Genomic DNA, 17,898 nt, shown 5'->3' with positions numbered 1-17,898 from the left:
ATACGATTAATTTAAACAAATCGCGAATTGCTTGAAACGGAATTCACATTAATGACAGCTGTCATTGTTCTTTTTTTCTGTCATTTGTCATAGGGCTTTATATCGGCTCTGCTTTGCTCTGCTCGCTAATGGCCAAAATTGTACAGATTGACTTTGACATTGTTGACATAGAGAGAAAAAGTGTAAATAAAAGTTTAAAGTGTGAGCGAATGAGACCACGTTTGTTTTGATTTTATTTTCATTTCAATAATTGATTACTATTTTATATTAAAAAGATGGGAAAGAAAAATAAAGAATCCTTAGGCCGATCACTGATCAAGGATAGATTTTCAAAAAATCGCCACAAAAAGCATGTTGAGGACAACACAATGGTAGGTAACCTGTTTACCGTCAATTTTAGTAAATTATTTTCAAAAAATTCCACTCAAATCTTTGGGCTCATAATTTACAAGGCACAATGTTCGAAAATTTTTATTTTAAGCCAGACTGAAGTAATAAAAAGATAAAATAATTGATGTTTTTAATTTTATCCAAAGAAATCTAATTTTACCTTGATTTCACCACATTACGAAATAACCCTTCAATTTACAGCTACACACTACTGAGATTAATGATGGCTATGATTGGGGACGGCTTAATCTACAATCTGTGACAGCTGAGTCCTCACTTCAAGAGTTCCTGTCAACAGCGGAACTTGCTCAAAGGGAGTTTACAGCAGAAAAACTAAATCTGAAATATGTAAAGTCCGTGCCAAGTGAAGTGCAAGTGGTTACCTCACAGCCAGATTTTGATGAACCTCTGACTGTACCTAGAAGGTGACAAGACTATATTAATGATCCATTACTATGGTATTCTTATTTGATGTTAAATATTGTTAAAACTTTATGCACGTAAAATGTACAACAGGTGGACTTAATGTCATAAGGCATTCTCTGCTAGTCAAACCTTTGGTCTAATCTGAGATGGATGTACAGGTGGTGTATAATAATAATCTCAATTTTACCAATTTTGAGCAAGGTGTTCGAGAGAATCATGCTTAATCAAATGCAGCGTTACTTTAAGTCTAATAAATTATTTCATAGTCAGCAATACGGCTTTACTGAGGGGAAATGTACAACAGATGCAGGTGTGGCTCTTGTCACTCATATTCTCAATGCATGGGAAGACTCACAGGATGCCATCGGAGTGTTTTGCGATCTGACCAAAGCATTTGATTGCGTAGATCATAGAACTCTTCTGCTCAAGCTCGCTCATTACGGGTTCGATACTGCTGCCGTTGAACTAATTAAATCATATCTTAGTAATAGATTACAGACGGTAGATTTAAATAATACAAAATCGAAAGGAGCGACGGTAAAAATTGGGGTACCGCAAGGTTCCATTTTGGGACCTTTTCTCTTTCTGATATATATCAACGACCTGCCTTGCATGATTGAGAAACAGACTGGCATCGTGTTGTTTGCAGATGATACGTCACTAATTTTTAAAATGAACCGCCGTAGCGAAATCTGTGATGATGTGAATAGCACTTTAGCCGCCATCTCTAACTGGTTTACAATCAACAACTTACTGTTAAATGCAAATAAGACCCAATGCATTAAGTTTACACTTCCCAATGTGCGGCAGGCAAATGTGGATATTAGTATAAGTAGTAAAAGATTAGATTTTGTTGATAGTACTACTTTCTTAGGAATAACATTAGATTCAAATTTGAAATGGCATGCTCACATTTTAAAACTTTCTAAAAGGCTTAGTTCTGCAGCATACGCTATTCGTCGTATTAGGCATTTGACGGATGTGGCAACTGCTAAGCTAGTATATTTTAGTTATTTTCATAGTTTAATGTCATATGGTCTACTGCTTTGGGGATCAGCAGCAGACATACAAACTATTTTCATTTTACAAAAAAGGGCAATTCGATATATCTACGGTCTTAAACAAAGAGATTCCCTTAGAGATTTTTTCAAAAAGCTAAATATTTTAACTTTGCCCTCCCAATACATATTCGATAACATCATGCATGTTAGGAAAAACTTAGACTCTTTCAAAAAAGTAGGTGAATGTACTAGTAGATCACTGCGGAACAATTACAAGTTGTCGATCCCAGCACATCGGCTGGCTAAGGTAGGGAAATCATTTCTGATTAATTGTATAAGATTTTATAATAAATTACCAAAAAGTGTTCTTGAAATGAATGACAGAAAATTCAAACAGTATATTAAAGTTGAGCTTTGTAGGAAAGCCTATTACAGCACGGATGATTATATTAATGATAAACATGTGTGGCCCGAGCTGGACATAATGGCCTCTTAAATGCTTGTGTATTTTTGACATGATCTTGACATAATTTGTACAGTATGTACATATTTTATTTTATATTTATTTTATTTGACGAAATATTCATATTGACATAATCAGTTCTACATTCATACATGTTTTTTAATGTAGACAATGTGCATTCGTCCACGATTTAGATTTAAGAGATCTATATTTGTAAATTGACGTCCTATGAAAATGCTGCAGTGTAGTTTGTTCCGCCGCTTCTTCTACACATGCGCTTTGGAAGCGGTAGTAGTTATAATTAGATTTAAGTTATGTGACGTCAATAAGTGGTACCTTGTATCCAATTTTGAAAATAAATCTATTCTATTCTATTCTATTCTATTCTGTAGTAACTGTAAATGATACAATAATATATGTATATATGAATAATAATACGCTAACATATAAAAGTTAACATACATGAGTATGGCTTTTATTATATATTCCAAATAAAATAAACATACATGCACTACATAAGTTAGATGATTTTGTAGATTATAAGAAAATCTACTGGTCAAAAAGAAGATTATGGACTTGCTCTCTGAATGCAAATGTATTGGGCTGAATGCAAATAAATGTGGGCAGGAGAGGAGATGTGGTGGATATTTGTACTTTAGTAAATTATTTATTTGATTGGATATGGTTATATTGATAATTTTTTCAGTTGTTATTATTGAAGTCTGGTGAGGTTTCTCCAATATCCTGGTCATCGGCCCACCCCAGCTCTTTCCTCTATTTTTTATTTAACTGCAATATATTACTGTCTCTCATATAAATATTCTTCATCTTAAAATCAAATAACAGACCAGCATGGAACCCAAGCATAACAGCAGAAGAACAGTTGAACCGTGAAAGAGAATCATTCCTCGAATGGAGACGTCACCTCAATGAGCTGCAAGCTAAACTCGGAGCAGCCCTGACACCCTATGAGAGGAACTTGGAGTTCTGGCGGCAGCTTTGGCGGACTTTGGAGAAATCCGATATTGTTCTCATACTTTTGGACGCGAGGAACCCTTTGTTGTTCAGGTTAGTATCTGCTTCCATTTGTCTTATTTTAAACGCAGTTTATTATGAGTTTTGATTGTCTCTTTGTACATGCGAAACTTTATTTCATTCCATTGATTATCTATGTGGTCACTTCTCAAGGGACATATTTATCAAATTTTACTTTTGTTCAGATTTTGTTTCTCTGCCAGAATGAGGGAAGAATGGAAAGTATTAGCCTAACAATCATAGAAGATAACAGGTTTACAAAGCAATAGATTATAAAATTTGTAATGACATTTGTAATGTCTCCAACAACACTTTGAGCTTTCCAGAATACCTACCCCAACAATTTATCTACTGTTTTTTTATTTTGCAGATGTGAAGATTTAGAAAAATATGCAATTGAACAGAAATGCAAGTTCATTTTATTGTTGAATAAGGCTGACTTGACCACCGAATATGTTCGGAAATGTTGGGCGGAATATTTTAATAAACAGGTATTTTATACTTTATAACTTAAATTATATTATTTTTCACACTAATCAGTTAATATTCTTGAAACTGAACCAAAAAATATTATATAAGTTTTTGGAATATCATCTGAAACCACTCAAAGAAAAATAAAAAACAAAAAACATTATTTTATTTCTCTTGTTTCAGAACATACCAATCATATTTTTCTCGGCAGCAAAACAGACAAATGAAAGAAAAATTTCAGAAACAAGTTCAAAATCAAAAGAAGAATTGAATTCGGACACAGAATCTGCAGTCTCCGATATAGATGAGGATGATTTAGAAAATGAGACCTTAAAATCTATGGAAGATGATATAGAATTGTTTAAAAAGCAATTAGGTGATATTGGTCAGGCGGTATCAAATACTGCTGACAAATTAGATAGGATACAGATTGCATTAGACAAGGTTGTTGAAAACTTGCGATCTGGGAAGCCAATAGAACCTTTGCATAGTGAAGAAATTGTACAAAATGAAGTTGGAAGTACAAATGATGTTATAAATTCACATGAAATATATGACAGGAATAAATTGTTAGAAGTTTTGAAGGCTCAGAAATTGGAAAGTTTGAAGAATCCTCCCAGGATCTCAGTTGGGATGATAGGTTATCCGAATGTAGGGAAATCAAGTACTGTTAATGTTTTGATGCAAACAAAGAAGGTGAGTTTACTGGAATAACTTTAACATCCTAGTTGGTTGACATCCAGAGATGGATAAATACACTGAGAGGGAAAGAGAAACAAAGAAGTAAATTAAATAGTTATATAAAATAGTAATATATTTGTCAAACTGTTAGATTATATAAGAAATTCCATATGTATTTATATATGTGGCTTTTACATACTAAAATTATATACTAAAATTATATTTTCCATGATTTTTATTTCTAAAGGCACCACGACATAGTGTTGTGGGAATAACAAAGTCCTCTTTCTAATTAACCAAATTATATTTAATGAAATCAAGGTCATTTGAGGTAATTTTTTTTTATTCTGTGATATTTAATTATGACATTGACTTTCAGATTGTACCTCTATAACTTTATGTTAATAAAAAAAAAATTGTGCATTCTTTCAGGTCAGCGTCAGCGCAATGCCAGGTCACACCCGCCACATCCAATCTCTAGTGTTGGACGAGCAATTAGAATTGTTGGACTGCCCCGGTCTGGTGTTGCCAGCTTACGCTGTCGCCCCTGACCTAATGTTGACTGCCGTCTTGTCTATAGACCAGGTTCGATGTCTATGCTTACGATCACTATTGTTACATGATAAATTAAAATTAGATTTTACTGTTGCCGTGTGGTTCCCGGCACCAATACAAAAAAGAATAGAACCACTCCATTTCTTTCCCATGGATGTCGTAAAAGTCGACTAAGCGATAGGCTCACAAACTTGGGATTCTTTTTTAGGCGATAGGCTAGCAACCTGTCACTATTTGAATCTCAATTCTATCATTAAGCCAAATAGCTAAACATGGCCATTCAGTCTTTTCCAGACTGTTGGCTCTGTCTACCCTGCAAGAGATATAGACATTACTATATGTATGTATGTATGTAGATTTTACTGTCCCGGTCAAGTATTGCTAGCTAACGCCGTTGACCAGTTTGAAATTGAAATAGAAATAGGTTTAGTTTCAAAATAGACTACAAACTTTAAAGCCGTAAAAATAACTATATGTTATATAATTAAATCCAAAGTGAAAGTCTAGAAGAAGTGTTGGAATAAACAACACTGTAGCATTTCCATCGGACCTCACTTTAGAAAAATCTATTTGAAGTCTATGCTAACAAACTTTAGAGTTTAAGTCGAGTGTTGCCAACATACTCCCGTCACCCCAGATCTTGGATTAGGCGAGTCAGATTTTTATACAAAGCGACCACCGTCTCACATCCCCAACCTTTGCAGGGGAATCCTCATACATACATATGGTCACGTCTATATCCCTTGCGGGGTAGACAGAGCCAACAGTCTTGAAAAGGCTGAATGTCCACGTTCAGCTATTTGGTTTAATGATAGAATTGAGATTCAAATAGTTACAGGTTGCTAGCCGATCGCCTAAAAAAAGAATCCCAAGTTTGTAAGCCTATCCCTTAGTCGCCTTTTACGACATCCATGGGAAAGAGATGGAGTGGTCCTATTCTTTTTCTGTATTGGTGCCGGTAACCACACGGCAATATAAAAGATCATTATTACTCATCTAGTTATTGTCCTCTTCACTACATAGTATAAAACAAAGTCGCTATTTTAGTCTGTTTGTCTGTATGCTTAAATCTTTAAAATTACGCAACGGATTTTGATGCGGTTTTTTGTAACAGGTAGAGTGATTCAAGAGGAAGGTTTTTATGTATAATTTTTTTTTCGAATTTTGCACCCGTGCGAAGCCGGGGCGGGTCGCTAGTAATTTTATATGCTTACTTATAATTTCTATTTACAGATGCGTTCACACGACGCCGCCATGGCCCGCCTTTGCCAATTAGTGAGCAAACACACTTTTGAATGCAAATACGGACTGCTTCTGCCAGACAACGAAGACTCACAGGCGAGCTACAAGCAGATCCTTACTGCGCATGCGTGTACGTATTGACACATACATACATATGATCACGTCTTTATCCCTTACGGGGTAGACAGAGCCAACAGTCTTGAAAAGACTGATGGGCCACGTTCAGCTGTTTGGCTTAATGATAGAATTGAGATTCAAGTAGTGACGGGTTGCTAGCCCTCAGGTAGAATGAGGTCTTCGAATCTTTCCGAGCCTTGAAAGATTAGTATATGTAGCATTATAAAGTCGTGATACATATATCAAATCCTCCGCAACCTTTGTTACATTATGACATGGTTGTCTGATTGTCGTGTGTGGTCTAATTTTAATTAAATAAAGCAAAGAGTAAACGTAACAATATACAAACAAATTAAAAAAAAAATTACAGAAAAAAGAAATAAATGGAGGAAGCTTCACTTAACCCCACTGACAAGAGTTAGCTCTTAAATTTAAGAAGAAGTCTAATTGTGTACACATAATTATTGTTTTCCCTCACCCTTTTTTTACCATCTACAAGCCCATCAAAACTAAATACATACATACATACATATGGTCACGTCTATATCCCTTGCGGGGTAGACAGAGCCAACAGTCTTGAAAAGACTGAATGGCCACGTTCAGCTATTCAAAACTAAATGATTTTACTATTTTCATGAACTTGTGACTCTGTCCACCCCACCCTGATATTAATGTATTGTTCCAGTCAACCGTGGCTTCATGACGGCAGCGGGTCAACCTGACCAATCACGGTCAGCCAGGATCCTTCTGAAGGAAGCCGCCAGTGGCAAGCTGCGATGGGAACAACCGCCTCCGGGATGTGAAGCTAAACTGGAAGATCTGATAGAAGAGAAGAGAAGTGAGAAGAGAAAACCAACGCCCAGAGAGGCGAGGATGGTCGAGGTATGTTGTATTGTAATAGTAGTCCGCAATCCAATTAAATGTTACATACAAACATAATAACCTCTTTGACAGGCTCTGTCTACGTTAGGAATCCGTATTTATGTGCCACATTTTGCTATTACTACCTGTGGCCGCGACATCTTCCGCGTGGAATAGTTATTTTGGGCATCATTGAAGCCCTCTAGGATGAATAATTTACCCCGTTTTTTTCACATTCTCCATTATTTCTTCGCTCCTTATAGTTGCAGCGTGATAACCGATAAGGTTCCAAATCTTCTGCTTGCATACATACATATAATCACGTCTATATCCCTTGCGGGGTAGACAAAACAAACAGTCTTTAAAAGACTGAAAGGCCAAATAGTGGATTCTAATAGTGACAGGTTGCTAGCCCATCGCCTAAAAGGATCCCAAGTTTATAAGCCTATCCTCTAGTCGCCTTTTACGACATCCATGTGAAAGAGAGGAGGGAGAGAGTGGTTCTATTCTTTTTTCTATTAGTGCCATGAATCAAACCACACTTCTGCTAGCAGGAGTCTTAATTTTAACATCTCTGTTTGTTTCAGGGCTGGCTGAACAAATCTGCCGAAATTGACAGCGCGTTCTTCGCGATGAAAAAAAGCACTTCGCATGTAAAAGGGAAACCTGTTCTTGGGTAAGTGGATAATGACAATCTGTTATCACTTTCGTCACTTCTTTTTCTACGTGCTTTTAGCAAAATGCGCGCTCCACTCGAGATACTTAATTTAAATCATTTCTCGAATCTAGGAGGTGTGCAAATGAAAACAATATTATTTATAACGGTCGAGATGAAAGAGATATAGCCGTATATTATATTATCAATTTGATATAAGGGTAACCTAAATAAGCTTGAAGACGGAATGGTAACGGTGGCCGGCTGCCAACTGTTAATTCATAAAGTTTTCTTTACGACACGCCGCCGGGGGGTTAACGATCGTGAAAATTGCTCTAAAACTAGTTGCGGATCGTTGCGTGTGTTATACAGGGTGATTTAAAACGGTTGTTTATTGATGAACTAATAAATATGTTTGTCACTTGAAAAAAAGGGAAATAAGTCGGGTTAAATAAACTTTTGGTACATGAAACTAAGAAATCTGTATTATTGCACTGGATTTAACAATATTTGTACTTATTTATTATATTAAATGTAAACATGCACTCGTGAACTATTGCGTCGTAATACAATTTTGAATTATTTTCATTAGGTTCCATTATGAAACAAAACATATTCAATTTCTCTCACTGGCCAGTGACATGTAAGGAGGTTTTGTATTAAATTTTACAAACATTCTGAACAACGGTTCACTGGTTAACACCGACATAGATGTAGAATAGTTCCATCTGATGTGTGAAAACGGTTGAAGCCACTCATTAGTTTAGATAAACAATCACGAAATGAAAGTGGAGTAAGTATATTTCCCGAAATAGGTTATTTTACATCTTTGTTTGTGTGTAATATCTTTTTTGCACAAAAATTTACACAGTTACAAGTAATAGTACATAGTTAAATAATAAATAAATCAATTGCAATGGCAGATTTATCCCATGAAGGTAGGATCTAGATAATTAAGTTAAGAAACGGCAAGTTTTTATGTGTTCTCAATTGTTTTCGACATTTCTTTCACGCCTTCAATATCTAAAGCTTTACGTCAATTGACTTGCATATCATATTTTTCTGTGCATTCTAAGCTCTGTGTGAATCCGTAGGCTTAAACAAACTGATTTTTACACAAAACGACTGTCGTCTACACATCCACCGAAAGCCTTGATCAAGTCCAAAATAGGTTTAATTTTATATATTTTATTATTAAGTTGCAAGTTCCGACATTTACGGTACAATTGAAACATGTTCTTTTCTACTTCAGAACAAACGGCTTAAATAATCATTATTATTACACAGAAATGTCAATAGATGGAGCTTTGAAATAAATTATCGATGCGTTTTCGAAACATCCTGTAGAAAACAAGGGCGTTAAATCTATTGCATGTTATGTGTCATGTCCACATATACTCAGGTGTTCTGCATAATAAATTAATAATGTGGTAATAACTAGAGATTAATTAATCTTTGGGGCATGTTTTGTCATGTCGGACTTAAGTCAACCATGTATCGCTGCTGAAAATTTGTTAAATTTGTCATGTTTCTTCCTTGGAAAAGGTACAGTAGGGTGTTAAGGTACCATAACATCCTTTTCATCATGTCCTCTGTCTCGGGTCTGTTGGAAAAGATTTCTTTAGGAATAAGAAGAACTAATGTACTACTTTTACTTCTTGTGTTAATCAATTCTGTTTAAATGAATTGGTAAATAAATACATACATATAATCGCGTCTGTATCCCTTGCGGGTAGCGGACCAATAGGCTCGAAAAGACTGAAAGGCTACGCTCAGCTGTATAGTTTCATGATGAAATTGAGAGTCAAATAGTAACAGGTGGCTACCCATTGTCTACAAGAGGTCCCTGGTTTACACGCCTATCCCTTAGTAGCCTTTTACGACATCCATGAGAAAGATACACTAAAGTGCTGAAAACCACACGGTTAATAAATAAAAGCACTTAAAGCATTTCCTGAAACCTCCACGGAAACAAAGATAACAGGGGTTTCCTTTTACGCGAGCAGAGCCGCGAGCATATACTTGTAGCCAAATATATTTATTACACATAATTTTTTATTACAGTACAAATAAATCTCCTCAAAAATGTATCTTATTCTATTGTACATAAAGAAAATTATCACTTGCAGTGTAGTCGGTGCCCAACTCGCCGACGGCCAAACCGGGAAGCCCTGGAAATTAGAGAAGAAACACGCAAATAAGAACAAGAGAGAAAAACTAAGGAGAGTCTACGCACATTTAGATGAGCACTAAAGTAAGGAATAATATTAGTACTTTACTGTTCCGAGTTAAGACTCAGCGACCCGAATTGAATCTTAGTTTCCGATACTAGATGGCGCTATAAGATGCGGTCAGATGTCAGAAACGAATTCTTTATTTCTCAACTTTGTTAACTGACTTCACATAGAGGTCAAAAAATACTTTTATATAAATTGCTGTCGCTTCTGAAAGTGTACAATATAATAAGTTGCGTGTCTGTCTAAAGTTTGACCAGAATATAGCATACCATAATCCAACGCTAATAAGTGGTCAATCTTGTTAATGGCTCCTTTTATTACTATACATCATCTAAATCAAATCGGTTTAAATCAAAATAACAAGAGTCACTGTTAGTGAATACGATTTATACCTTGTCCATTCTTTTATTTTGTTTTGACAGCAGCCGCTGCAGTTCTACCTTCTACGTTAAACGTTTTGTGAAAATCAACTTTAAAATAAGTCGTTTAAAATATTCAGATTGTATTCTATTGCATTTATCTACTAACATTGTTATTTATTTAATCGCATCGGTAACCTTTGTAATAGTCACTAATTGAGCTGTCAAAATTAAAATTATTTGCCGGACAAGATATAACATACATACATACATAAAATAATGCCTTTTTCCCGGAGGGGTAGGTATTGCTATATCAAACGCAGAACTAGCGCCCTCATTGACAGCCCTGCTATAAATATGGTCAAGATTTACCTGTCACCTATAGCTTAGTAGATCTTTAAAAACTTCATTCAGTTGAAAGATAAACGCATCATTTACGTTCCACACGATGAGTAGGTTTATAAGTTTTAACGGTTCAGAAATTTAAGCGTTCAAAAAATGTTTTATAGTTGTTTTTGGTTTAATTGTTGCATTTGATTTTGTATATATTTGTAATTTAGTTATAAAATATCACCTATTACATTAATAAAGTTATGTTCAATTCGATGATACTTTCTTTTCATTTTCTTGTTTTAGAATAAACATTATTCATACAAATATTATAATTTTGCACTTTTTTGAGTAACCATGACTCAATCATTTGGAAAACTAACTCTCTTCCATCATAACGTATAATTCAACTCACCTACATGGAGAAGAGCTCATGGTCCGCCTGTGACCATGGATTGGGTAACTCAGCTGTAAACACTTAGCGATTCCTGCCTGACCTCCGCAACCTTTACATGGATTTACATGCATCAATGTGCGGCTTTCGACATTTCCATCACCGTATCATCGGTTAGCAATGAATGTAATGTACGTTATCCAGAATCTGTTTTAGCTGTGCCAACACGCTTTGGTTAATGATGGAGATGTCCCATGTATGTCCGCGGGCGGACCTTAATCTTGGAAAAGGCAGCTTTTGTTTTTTCATGCTTGTCGGATACCTAAACCAGTGACCCAAACTACTCACTCATTAAAGTGTATCTACAATTAAGCATTCTTAAGCATCATACCTCGTAAATGACCTGTTGTTCACCCTTACCTCAATTTCGTATGCGATCCTCTTATTGTCAGGTTGGCTGGAAGAGATCCCACTTAGGTACAATCCCGTCTTTGTACTGTACTACTGTTTTATATTTGTAATGTAATTCTTTAGTGAACAATAAAGCATTTACTTTCTTACTTATATTCAAAAATCAGAATTCACTTAAGACAGCAAACTGCAAAATATATGTAACACTTTACATGATTTGACGTAGTTCTTACGTTTGACTATCTAGACTTGGAAATTTTTATGCATTAGTCTCATAATATATTTTTAGATTAACTCGAGGGAAGTGGGTTATTTACGCAATCTCGAAATAAATCAAATGGTGCAAATCCACAATTTATAGTTTTGCGGGGTAACCGCTGATTTGCGAGCGACGTTAAGTCTACATACATTTTTTCCTAAAATAAATATGATTTACTCATACATAAACAGCGGTGCAAATATCTAGAGAATTTCATGGCGTTATGCTGGCCTGAATCCCTTAATTTACTGCGCCGTCGCTAATTTAAGAGAAGTGCCTATTTTCCGCCCATATTTAAAGAATAAGTACAAAATTGACATTGATTGATTGACAGTTGGTGTGTGACATTAGTGATGTCACAACAACGTATATCTTCAGCCCTAGCATAGGGGATGAGAACAGAAATAAAAGGCAATATAAAGATTATGTAGGTAGTCAATAAAGGGTGCGCTGTTGACAGACAGCAATTGTTAGAGCAACGTACTCCTCCCATGATTCAGCTCGTATAACTCAGTTTGGCAGAGCCATGGGTGGCAGTGGGATAGTCATTCAACTTCTGTATATACCCCACGACGAAGCTGCGAGTGCGAAGGAAATAGGAAGTCTAAAAACTGGTTTGTTGCTACAAATATATCGGAATAAAAATCTGTGTAACATCAGTTCGCTGTCCATAAAATTGTGTGGTGTAATTTAACATAAATATATTCGGGATACGATTAGGACCTCGTTAAATCTATTTAAATGTTTAATACGTTTATAAATCTAAGCGAAACTTACGTGTTCGTTTCGTAACTGGAACAGAACGGTTTAAAATAAAGGTTTATTGTATGTTGTGTATTTGTTTTCACAGAAACTGAGTTAAGTTGATACACGCTAGAATAGAAATCGACCAATTAGGTTACGTTCGCAAAAAATGGAGCTCTGTGATTGGTTCACCTTACCAAGCTTTATTATTAAAAGTAGCTTCTAATCTATTTGCCAATTTCGGCCGGTCTTCATCAGACCAAGGCCTTGGGCTTAGGTCTTCATCTTCTTTTTTCTTCTTCTTCATCGTCTTGATCGTGATAACGTCACATGATTCGGAGCAAGTTCTCATAAAGGAGACCTTTTCACTTTGCTGTTGAAATACTAAATTATCAGCAGCAAAGCGGAAAAAGACAAATTTATGGAGAACTATCACTGCTTTGTCTTCGTTAGAGCCTTCTGTTGGGCCATCAATGTATAGTAATTCTGTAATAATAAAAATCATAAATCAATTAAACATCAGTATGTAATAAATAACTTAGTCCAGAAGTTTTGTATTTGCAGACTACTACAAACTATATTGGGATTTGAATCCCACGAGTCTAGTAATGGTTCTATTATAGTTTGATCAGGGCTTTGCCGAAGTTTTCAAGCGAGGTTTCAATAAAGGTTCAGTGTAGAAACCGATTTTTGGACTAAAGATATAAATACGTATTTGTATAGATGTGATTTCTCTACTTTGCCGAAATTTCATCAATATCCAATGTATCATTTGTGAAATTAATTGTGTATCAACAATGAAAATGACAGGATATAAATACTTAAATAAGGGTCAGGTCAAGAGTACCCGTGGATGAAGCGAAGGAAGTATGCAGAGATCGTGGCAAGTGGAAAGATGTAGTCTCTGCCTACACCTCCGGGAAAGAGGCGTAATTTTATGTACATATGTATGTATGAATAAGTATACTGTGGTGAAGAATGGGATAGGGAAGGTAGCGAAGAAGAAGGTAATTGAGTGTATGAAATGACGTCAAAAGCAATTTTCCCATTAAAACAGAGAAAACGGTTCTTGGCAATGCAGTGGTGACTATTTAAAGTACGTTGTATATCATTGCACGGGAAATGTAAACAAAATTTGCGTTTGGGTAAATAAACAGTGGTGGAATGCGAAACGAAGGTCGGGAACGGCAGGGATTGAGTGTTTAATCTGTTTTACGAGCACGGCCGCCATTTTGTGAAATGCTGAAACAAAATGGAAGTTCGCAGACAGATGAATTTGGCATCTTATTAAAGTTCCTTTTTTAAAACAAGGTATTTTTAAGGCCGGAAGATGGAATTGTTTTGTTTTTGAGCAGTGAAACCAAGCACTAAGTATTTCTTCCAGGTTTAAGTTGGAAGGTCCGAGGTCCACTTAGGACAAATCAGCCGTGGAATATCAGAATATAGACACAGTCTGATCGATATTTCTCAAATTTAATTTTTTCCGTCGTCCAAATAAAATTATTTATTGTTTTGGTTGTTATAAAACATTCACAGAAAGATTTAAATCTCACGTATCGGTGGAAAAGACATGTTAACGAGGCACTAAAATTATATTGGACAAAAACACAGTCCGAGCGGAAATCCGAACACTTTATTGTGACGAACGGAGACTTTCACGACCTACTTATTCCAATTAATGTAACCATACATCTTATAGAAAGGAAAATAAAAACAGGCGGAATATTTTTCAGATATTTTGTAACAATGTTTTCATATTTTTGATGAAGAGCTGCTGACAGACTGCGGCTGAAAATTATTTATTATTGCGAAGATATTTTCGTTGTTAAAGGTTTTTTCGTCGATGGATATGCCCTTGTGTAATGTACTGTGGGTTTATTATTTAATTATCGTTTTGTGATAAGTATTATTTATTGCCTATTTATTCTTATTAAGTATATTGGGATTCTGAAAAATTCTAACCATAATCAGCCAGTTACTGTTCACTGTTATAATTATTCTTTTTTGAAAAGTGACTCTCACACTAGGTATAAGTATATTGGGATATCGTCGTCGTCTGTGTCTGAATTGCCAAAGCATTTTAATTTTGATATAACTTGCTTAAATCATGTTTGTAGCTGGCTTAAGTCTCAGAAAGTTTTGATATTTTTTGATGGGTTCTAAAGTTATAAGACTAGATACGAAATTGACGAAATTACAACTAACACTAAAGAATAATTTTGCAAAAAAAGTTTTTATTGAAACTAACGCACCATTATAGCTTAGTTTTCTTATTCAGTTGCTCTTGAAAATCGTAGAACTGCAAGCAATCTGTTTCGGCTTTTTGGCAGATGGCGTTATTGATAGTGCGTCTGCGCCGGCGCTGATGGCCCCGACGGCTGCAAATGGAGTCCGCTGAAAGCCATGAGAAATGATGTGAGGATGGCTGGGCAGAGTAGAAATTTAAATTTGAAGTCTTGAATAATAGACAGCTAATCTGATTCATTTAATTTTTACATGACGAAAAGTTAATGCAAAAATGGAAATGTCGACAAAGTGTTGAACATCATAGAATTAAGTATTATATTATTATATCGGTCACAGGAAGTCTGGACTGTAGCACATACACATAGACCACACCCAAAGATTTTCCATCTAGGTATTATAAAACTGCCTTGTAAGCGTAAGCGTCTTAAAAATTTGTACAACGTTGTTTGAAAACCGTAGCCACCTCTCAAAGTAGAAAATATGGTACTTTTGTAATAGTAAATGCAATATAATTTTAAACGTTTGTAAACGCATATTTCTTTATAATTTCCACCGCATTTAAGATCAGTTATTATAATTAACTAGAAGTTCGATTTTGGAATCATTAATTGTAACCACTCTGTCACTGGGTATACGGGTAATCTTAAAGATATTTTGTATGTTAATTACCACTAATTATATATTCGTATCAAAGGCAAGTTTGTGCAACAAAACATACCCAGACTATCATGTCAACTCGCCATTAAAACTATAATCTATTTTGACAACACAGTATGGCTGGGCATATCATTGGATTGAATTAATTCCAACTGGTTTCATATCATTATACGTTCCTTACAATGTTGTTTCAATAAATTCCCTGTTCTTATCAATCTGGCATCTGTCCAAGCAGACTTGTATGCCTACAGGTGTTCACGATTCGGGCAGTTGTTCGTATATTTAAAAAGTTGATATATATTTTCGCGCGGGCTTGATCGACGCAAATAGCCCAAGGTTGATCTGCAAATAATAAGATACAAAGGAAGAAAGCGTGGGTTAGGTTGGAGCGATCACGCTTTTTTGTGATTTTTTTTCAATATTTAACAGTAGGTATGTGTAGCGGGAGCGAAGTTTCGGACTCTACCGCCGACGAACATCTTCCTGGCGTAAGTTTAATTTTAGGTGTTATGCCTGCGGGGAACCGCGTCTTTTACGATTTCGAGTCAGTATGCTTCAATCCTTTGAAATTCTGATTGCGCGATTTAGTCTCTGCGCTATACTATTGATTGCGCGCTTCACTTTCTTCCGCTGGGATTGGTTGATAAGTTTTAGATGTCACCACTGTGTGGTCCGTACAAATAAAAGTAGTCAATGACATAGCATATATAGGTCGTCGGTAGCCGTTTCGGATGTTATAAACGTAACATTCGCTACTTTTATTTATCAGAGATTTTCCTAATAGCCGTAGCCAATGCTTTTAGGGTGATGGAAAGTATCGTGAGGGAAATGCATTGTATTTCAGATGACGACAAATGGAAGTCTCTTTCGATAAAAACTTGACTTACTCAATTCTGGATGGTGGTCTAAGTGGATCCCATAGGCACTCCTGGGACAGACAATCACTAGGGAGATGACGACATCTATGTTTTAGTAAAAATTTTTGGGCGACTCCCTAACTGAAATAAACAGGTGGGTTTAATGCTGGCGTCATTCGCTTTCCGTAGCATTGCCAGAATATAGACTGCGGAAGCTGGGCGCAATTAGCAGATTTGTTTCGATACATTAATTACTTGTGCTTCGGTAACGACGGCAGGGTCAGGTTAATAGGCGTGAGGTAGGCAGAAATACTAAAATCTAAAAATCATCATCAGTCATCGTGGCGTACTATGGCGATAATGCGTAAGTAGATCAAATAACAAAATTGAATGTCCAGCGCGGTCCTCAAGATCGTTTTACAGGCTAAATCCATGGAAATTACACGAACTGACACCAGCACAGCTTCAAGCTGGTTTGGACCCTGCCCCTATAAGCATGACACGCGCGACGCCGATTTTATCGCGCGAAATACTGTCACCGTCCTTTTTCACGTCATTACAAAGCGAACCAGCGATTATTTTTCGGTAGGTATCTTCATTTTTTGTCTAGTTTCCTCTTCAAAATATGATGGGGGCGGGAACGTGTTATTTATTATTGTTTGGCCTATGTTCAGTCTATTTATTTCTGCTGAGCGTAGGCGCCACCGCTGATAAATACAGACACCGCTTCCAGACACGGAAGTAGCCATTTTTTAGGGTTCAGTCAACGAACTTTGGCTTAGTAGATAAATATTGTGACTAAAACAAAATCACCCTGTGACTATATATAAGTAATATACTTATCTATTACTTATTCAGTTTTTATCCAAGAATCAAGTTTTCTCTGACTCAATGGTTGGTTGATTAAATAATTGTGCTGGGCACAATCTGTATTTTGTTATTATGTAAGTACTAGCTGTGCCCGCGACTTCGTCCGCGTGGAATAGTTATTTTGGGCATCATATTTATTTTTCAGGCGGTCACGCGTATTAGAAAGAACGCTGGTTCGCCGTATTAAATGTTTCGCTGCAAATTACTTATAACGACTATATCTCAAAACCTATTCGTCTGATTTATATACTGTAAATGGCAATTTTAGTCTTCATGAAAAGTCGAAAGTAATGAACATATTTATTTGGATAAGGATTAATACTAAATTAAAGAAAATTGGTTTCAAAATAACTTATGTTTATAATGAAAAAATAATCTTAAAAATGAACATAAAAGTGGTTATTGTAAGTAAACCTTAAGAGATAGATATATGCTCTCGCGGACTTTTTTGTGGCAAAAAATGAGTACTTCACATCTTTAGTACATTGTTTTACTATATCTTTGTTGGTTTGCGCAGCGTTTGCGTGGAAAGCTCGCAGATGGCCGACTCATTCAACTTTCACCTGCATTTTTGACGTTTCCCGTAGGAAATCCGGGATAAAATGTAGCCTATAGCCTTCCTCGATAAATAGACTA

At 35.8% G+C, this 17,898-nt stretch overlaps 1 protein-coding gene across 2 annotated transcripts; it reads left to right on the top strand.

Moving 5' to 3' along the window:
* Positions 1–164: 164 nt before the first annotated feature.
* On the top strand, positions 165–15,319 carry LOC106136707 (large subunit GTPase 1 homolog). 2 transcript variants are annotated; one of them, XM_013337334.2, is made up of 11 exons: positions 165–371; positions 592–815; positions 3,127–3,348; positions 3,686–3,806; positions 3,970–4,482; positions 4,900–5,052; positions 6,256–6,394; positions 7,067–7,263; positions 7,830–7,918; positions 10,027–10,151; positions 14,962–15,319. In XM_013337334.2, the coding sequence occupies exons 1-10, from the start codon at positions 276–278 to the stop codon at positions 10,148–10,150; spliced, it is 1,878 nt and encodes a 625-aa protein (XP_013192788.2). In that variant the 5' UTR covers positions 165–275; the 3' UTR covers position 10,151; positions 14,962–15,319. The 2 variants fall into 2 exon arrangements, with proteins under 2 accessions (XP_013192788.2, XP_013192787.2); XM_013337333.2 differs by lacking the exon at positions 14,962–15,319 and adding an exon at positions 10,557–11,099.
* The last annotated feature ends 2,579 nt before the right edge of the window (positions 15,320–17,898 follow it).

The sequence above is a fragment of the Amyelois transitella genome, chromosome 11 (assembly GCF_032362555.1).
Source record: "Amyelois transitella isolate CPQ chromosome 11, ilAmyTran1.1, whole genome shotgun sequence".
NCBI lineage: Eukaryota > Metazoa > Arthropoda > Insecta > Lepidoptera > Pyralidae > Amyelois > Amyelois transitella.
Note: the sequence above shows the minus strand (reverse complement) of the source record. Positions and strands in the feature narration are given on the sequence as shown.

What these genes read in the sequence shown, in the direction of transcription:
- LOC106136707 (XM_013337334.2), top strand. Translation starts at nt 276, where the DNA reads ATGGGAAAGAAAAATAAAGAATCCTTAGGCCGATCACTGATCAAGGAT. An exon ending in CCTCTGACTGTACCTAGAAG is followed by an intron (nt 816 to 3,126) that starts GTGACAAGACTA and finishes ATCAAATAACAG; the next exon opens with ACCAGCATGGAACCCAAGCA. An exon ending in CCGTCTTGTCTATAGACCAG is followed by an intron (nt 5,053 to 6,255) that starts GTTCGATGTCTA and finishes TTCTATTTACAG; the next exon opens with ATGCGTTCACACGACGCCGC.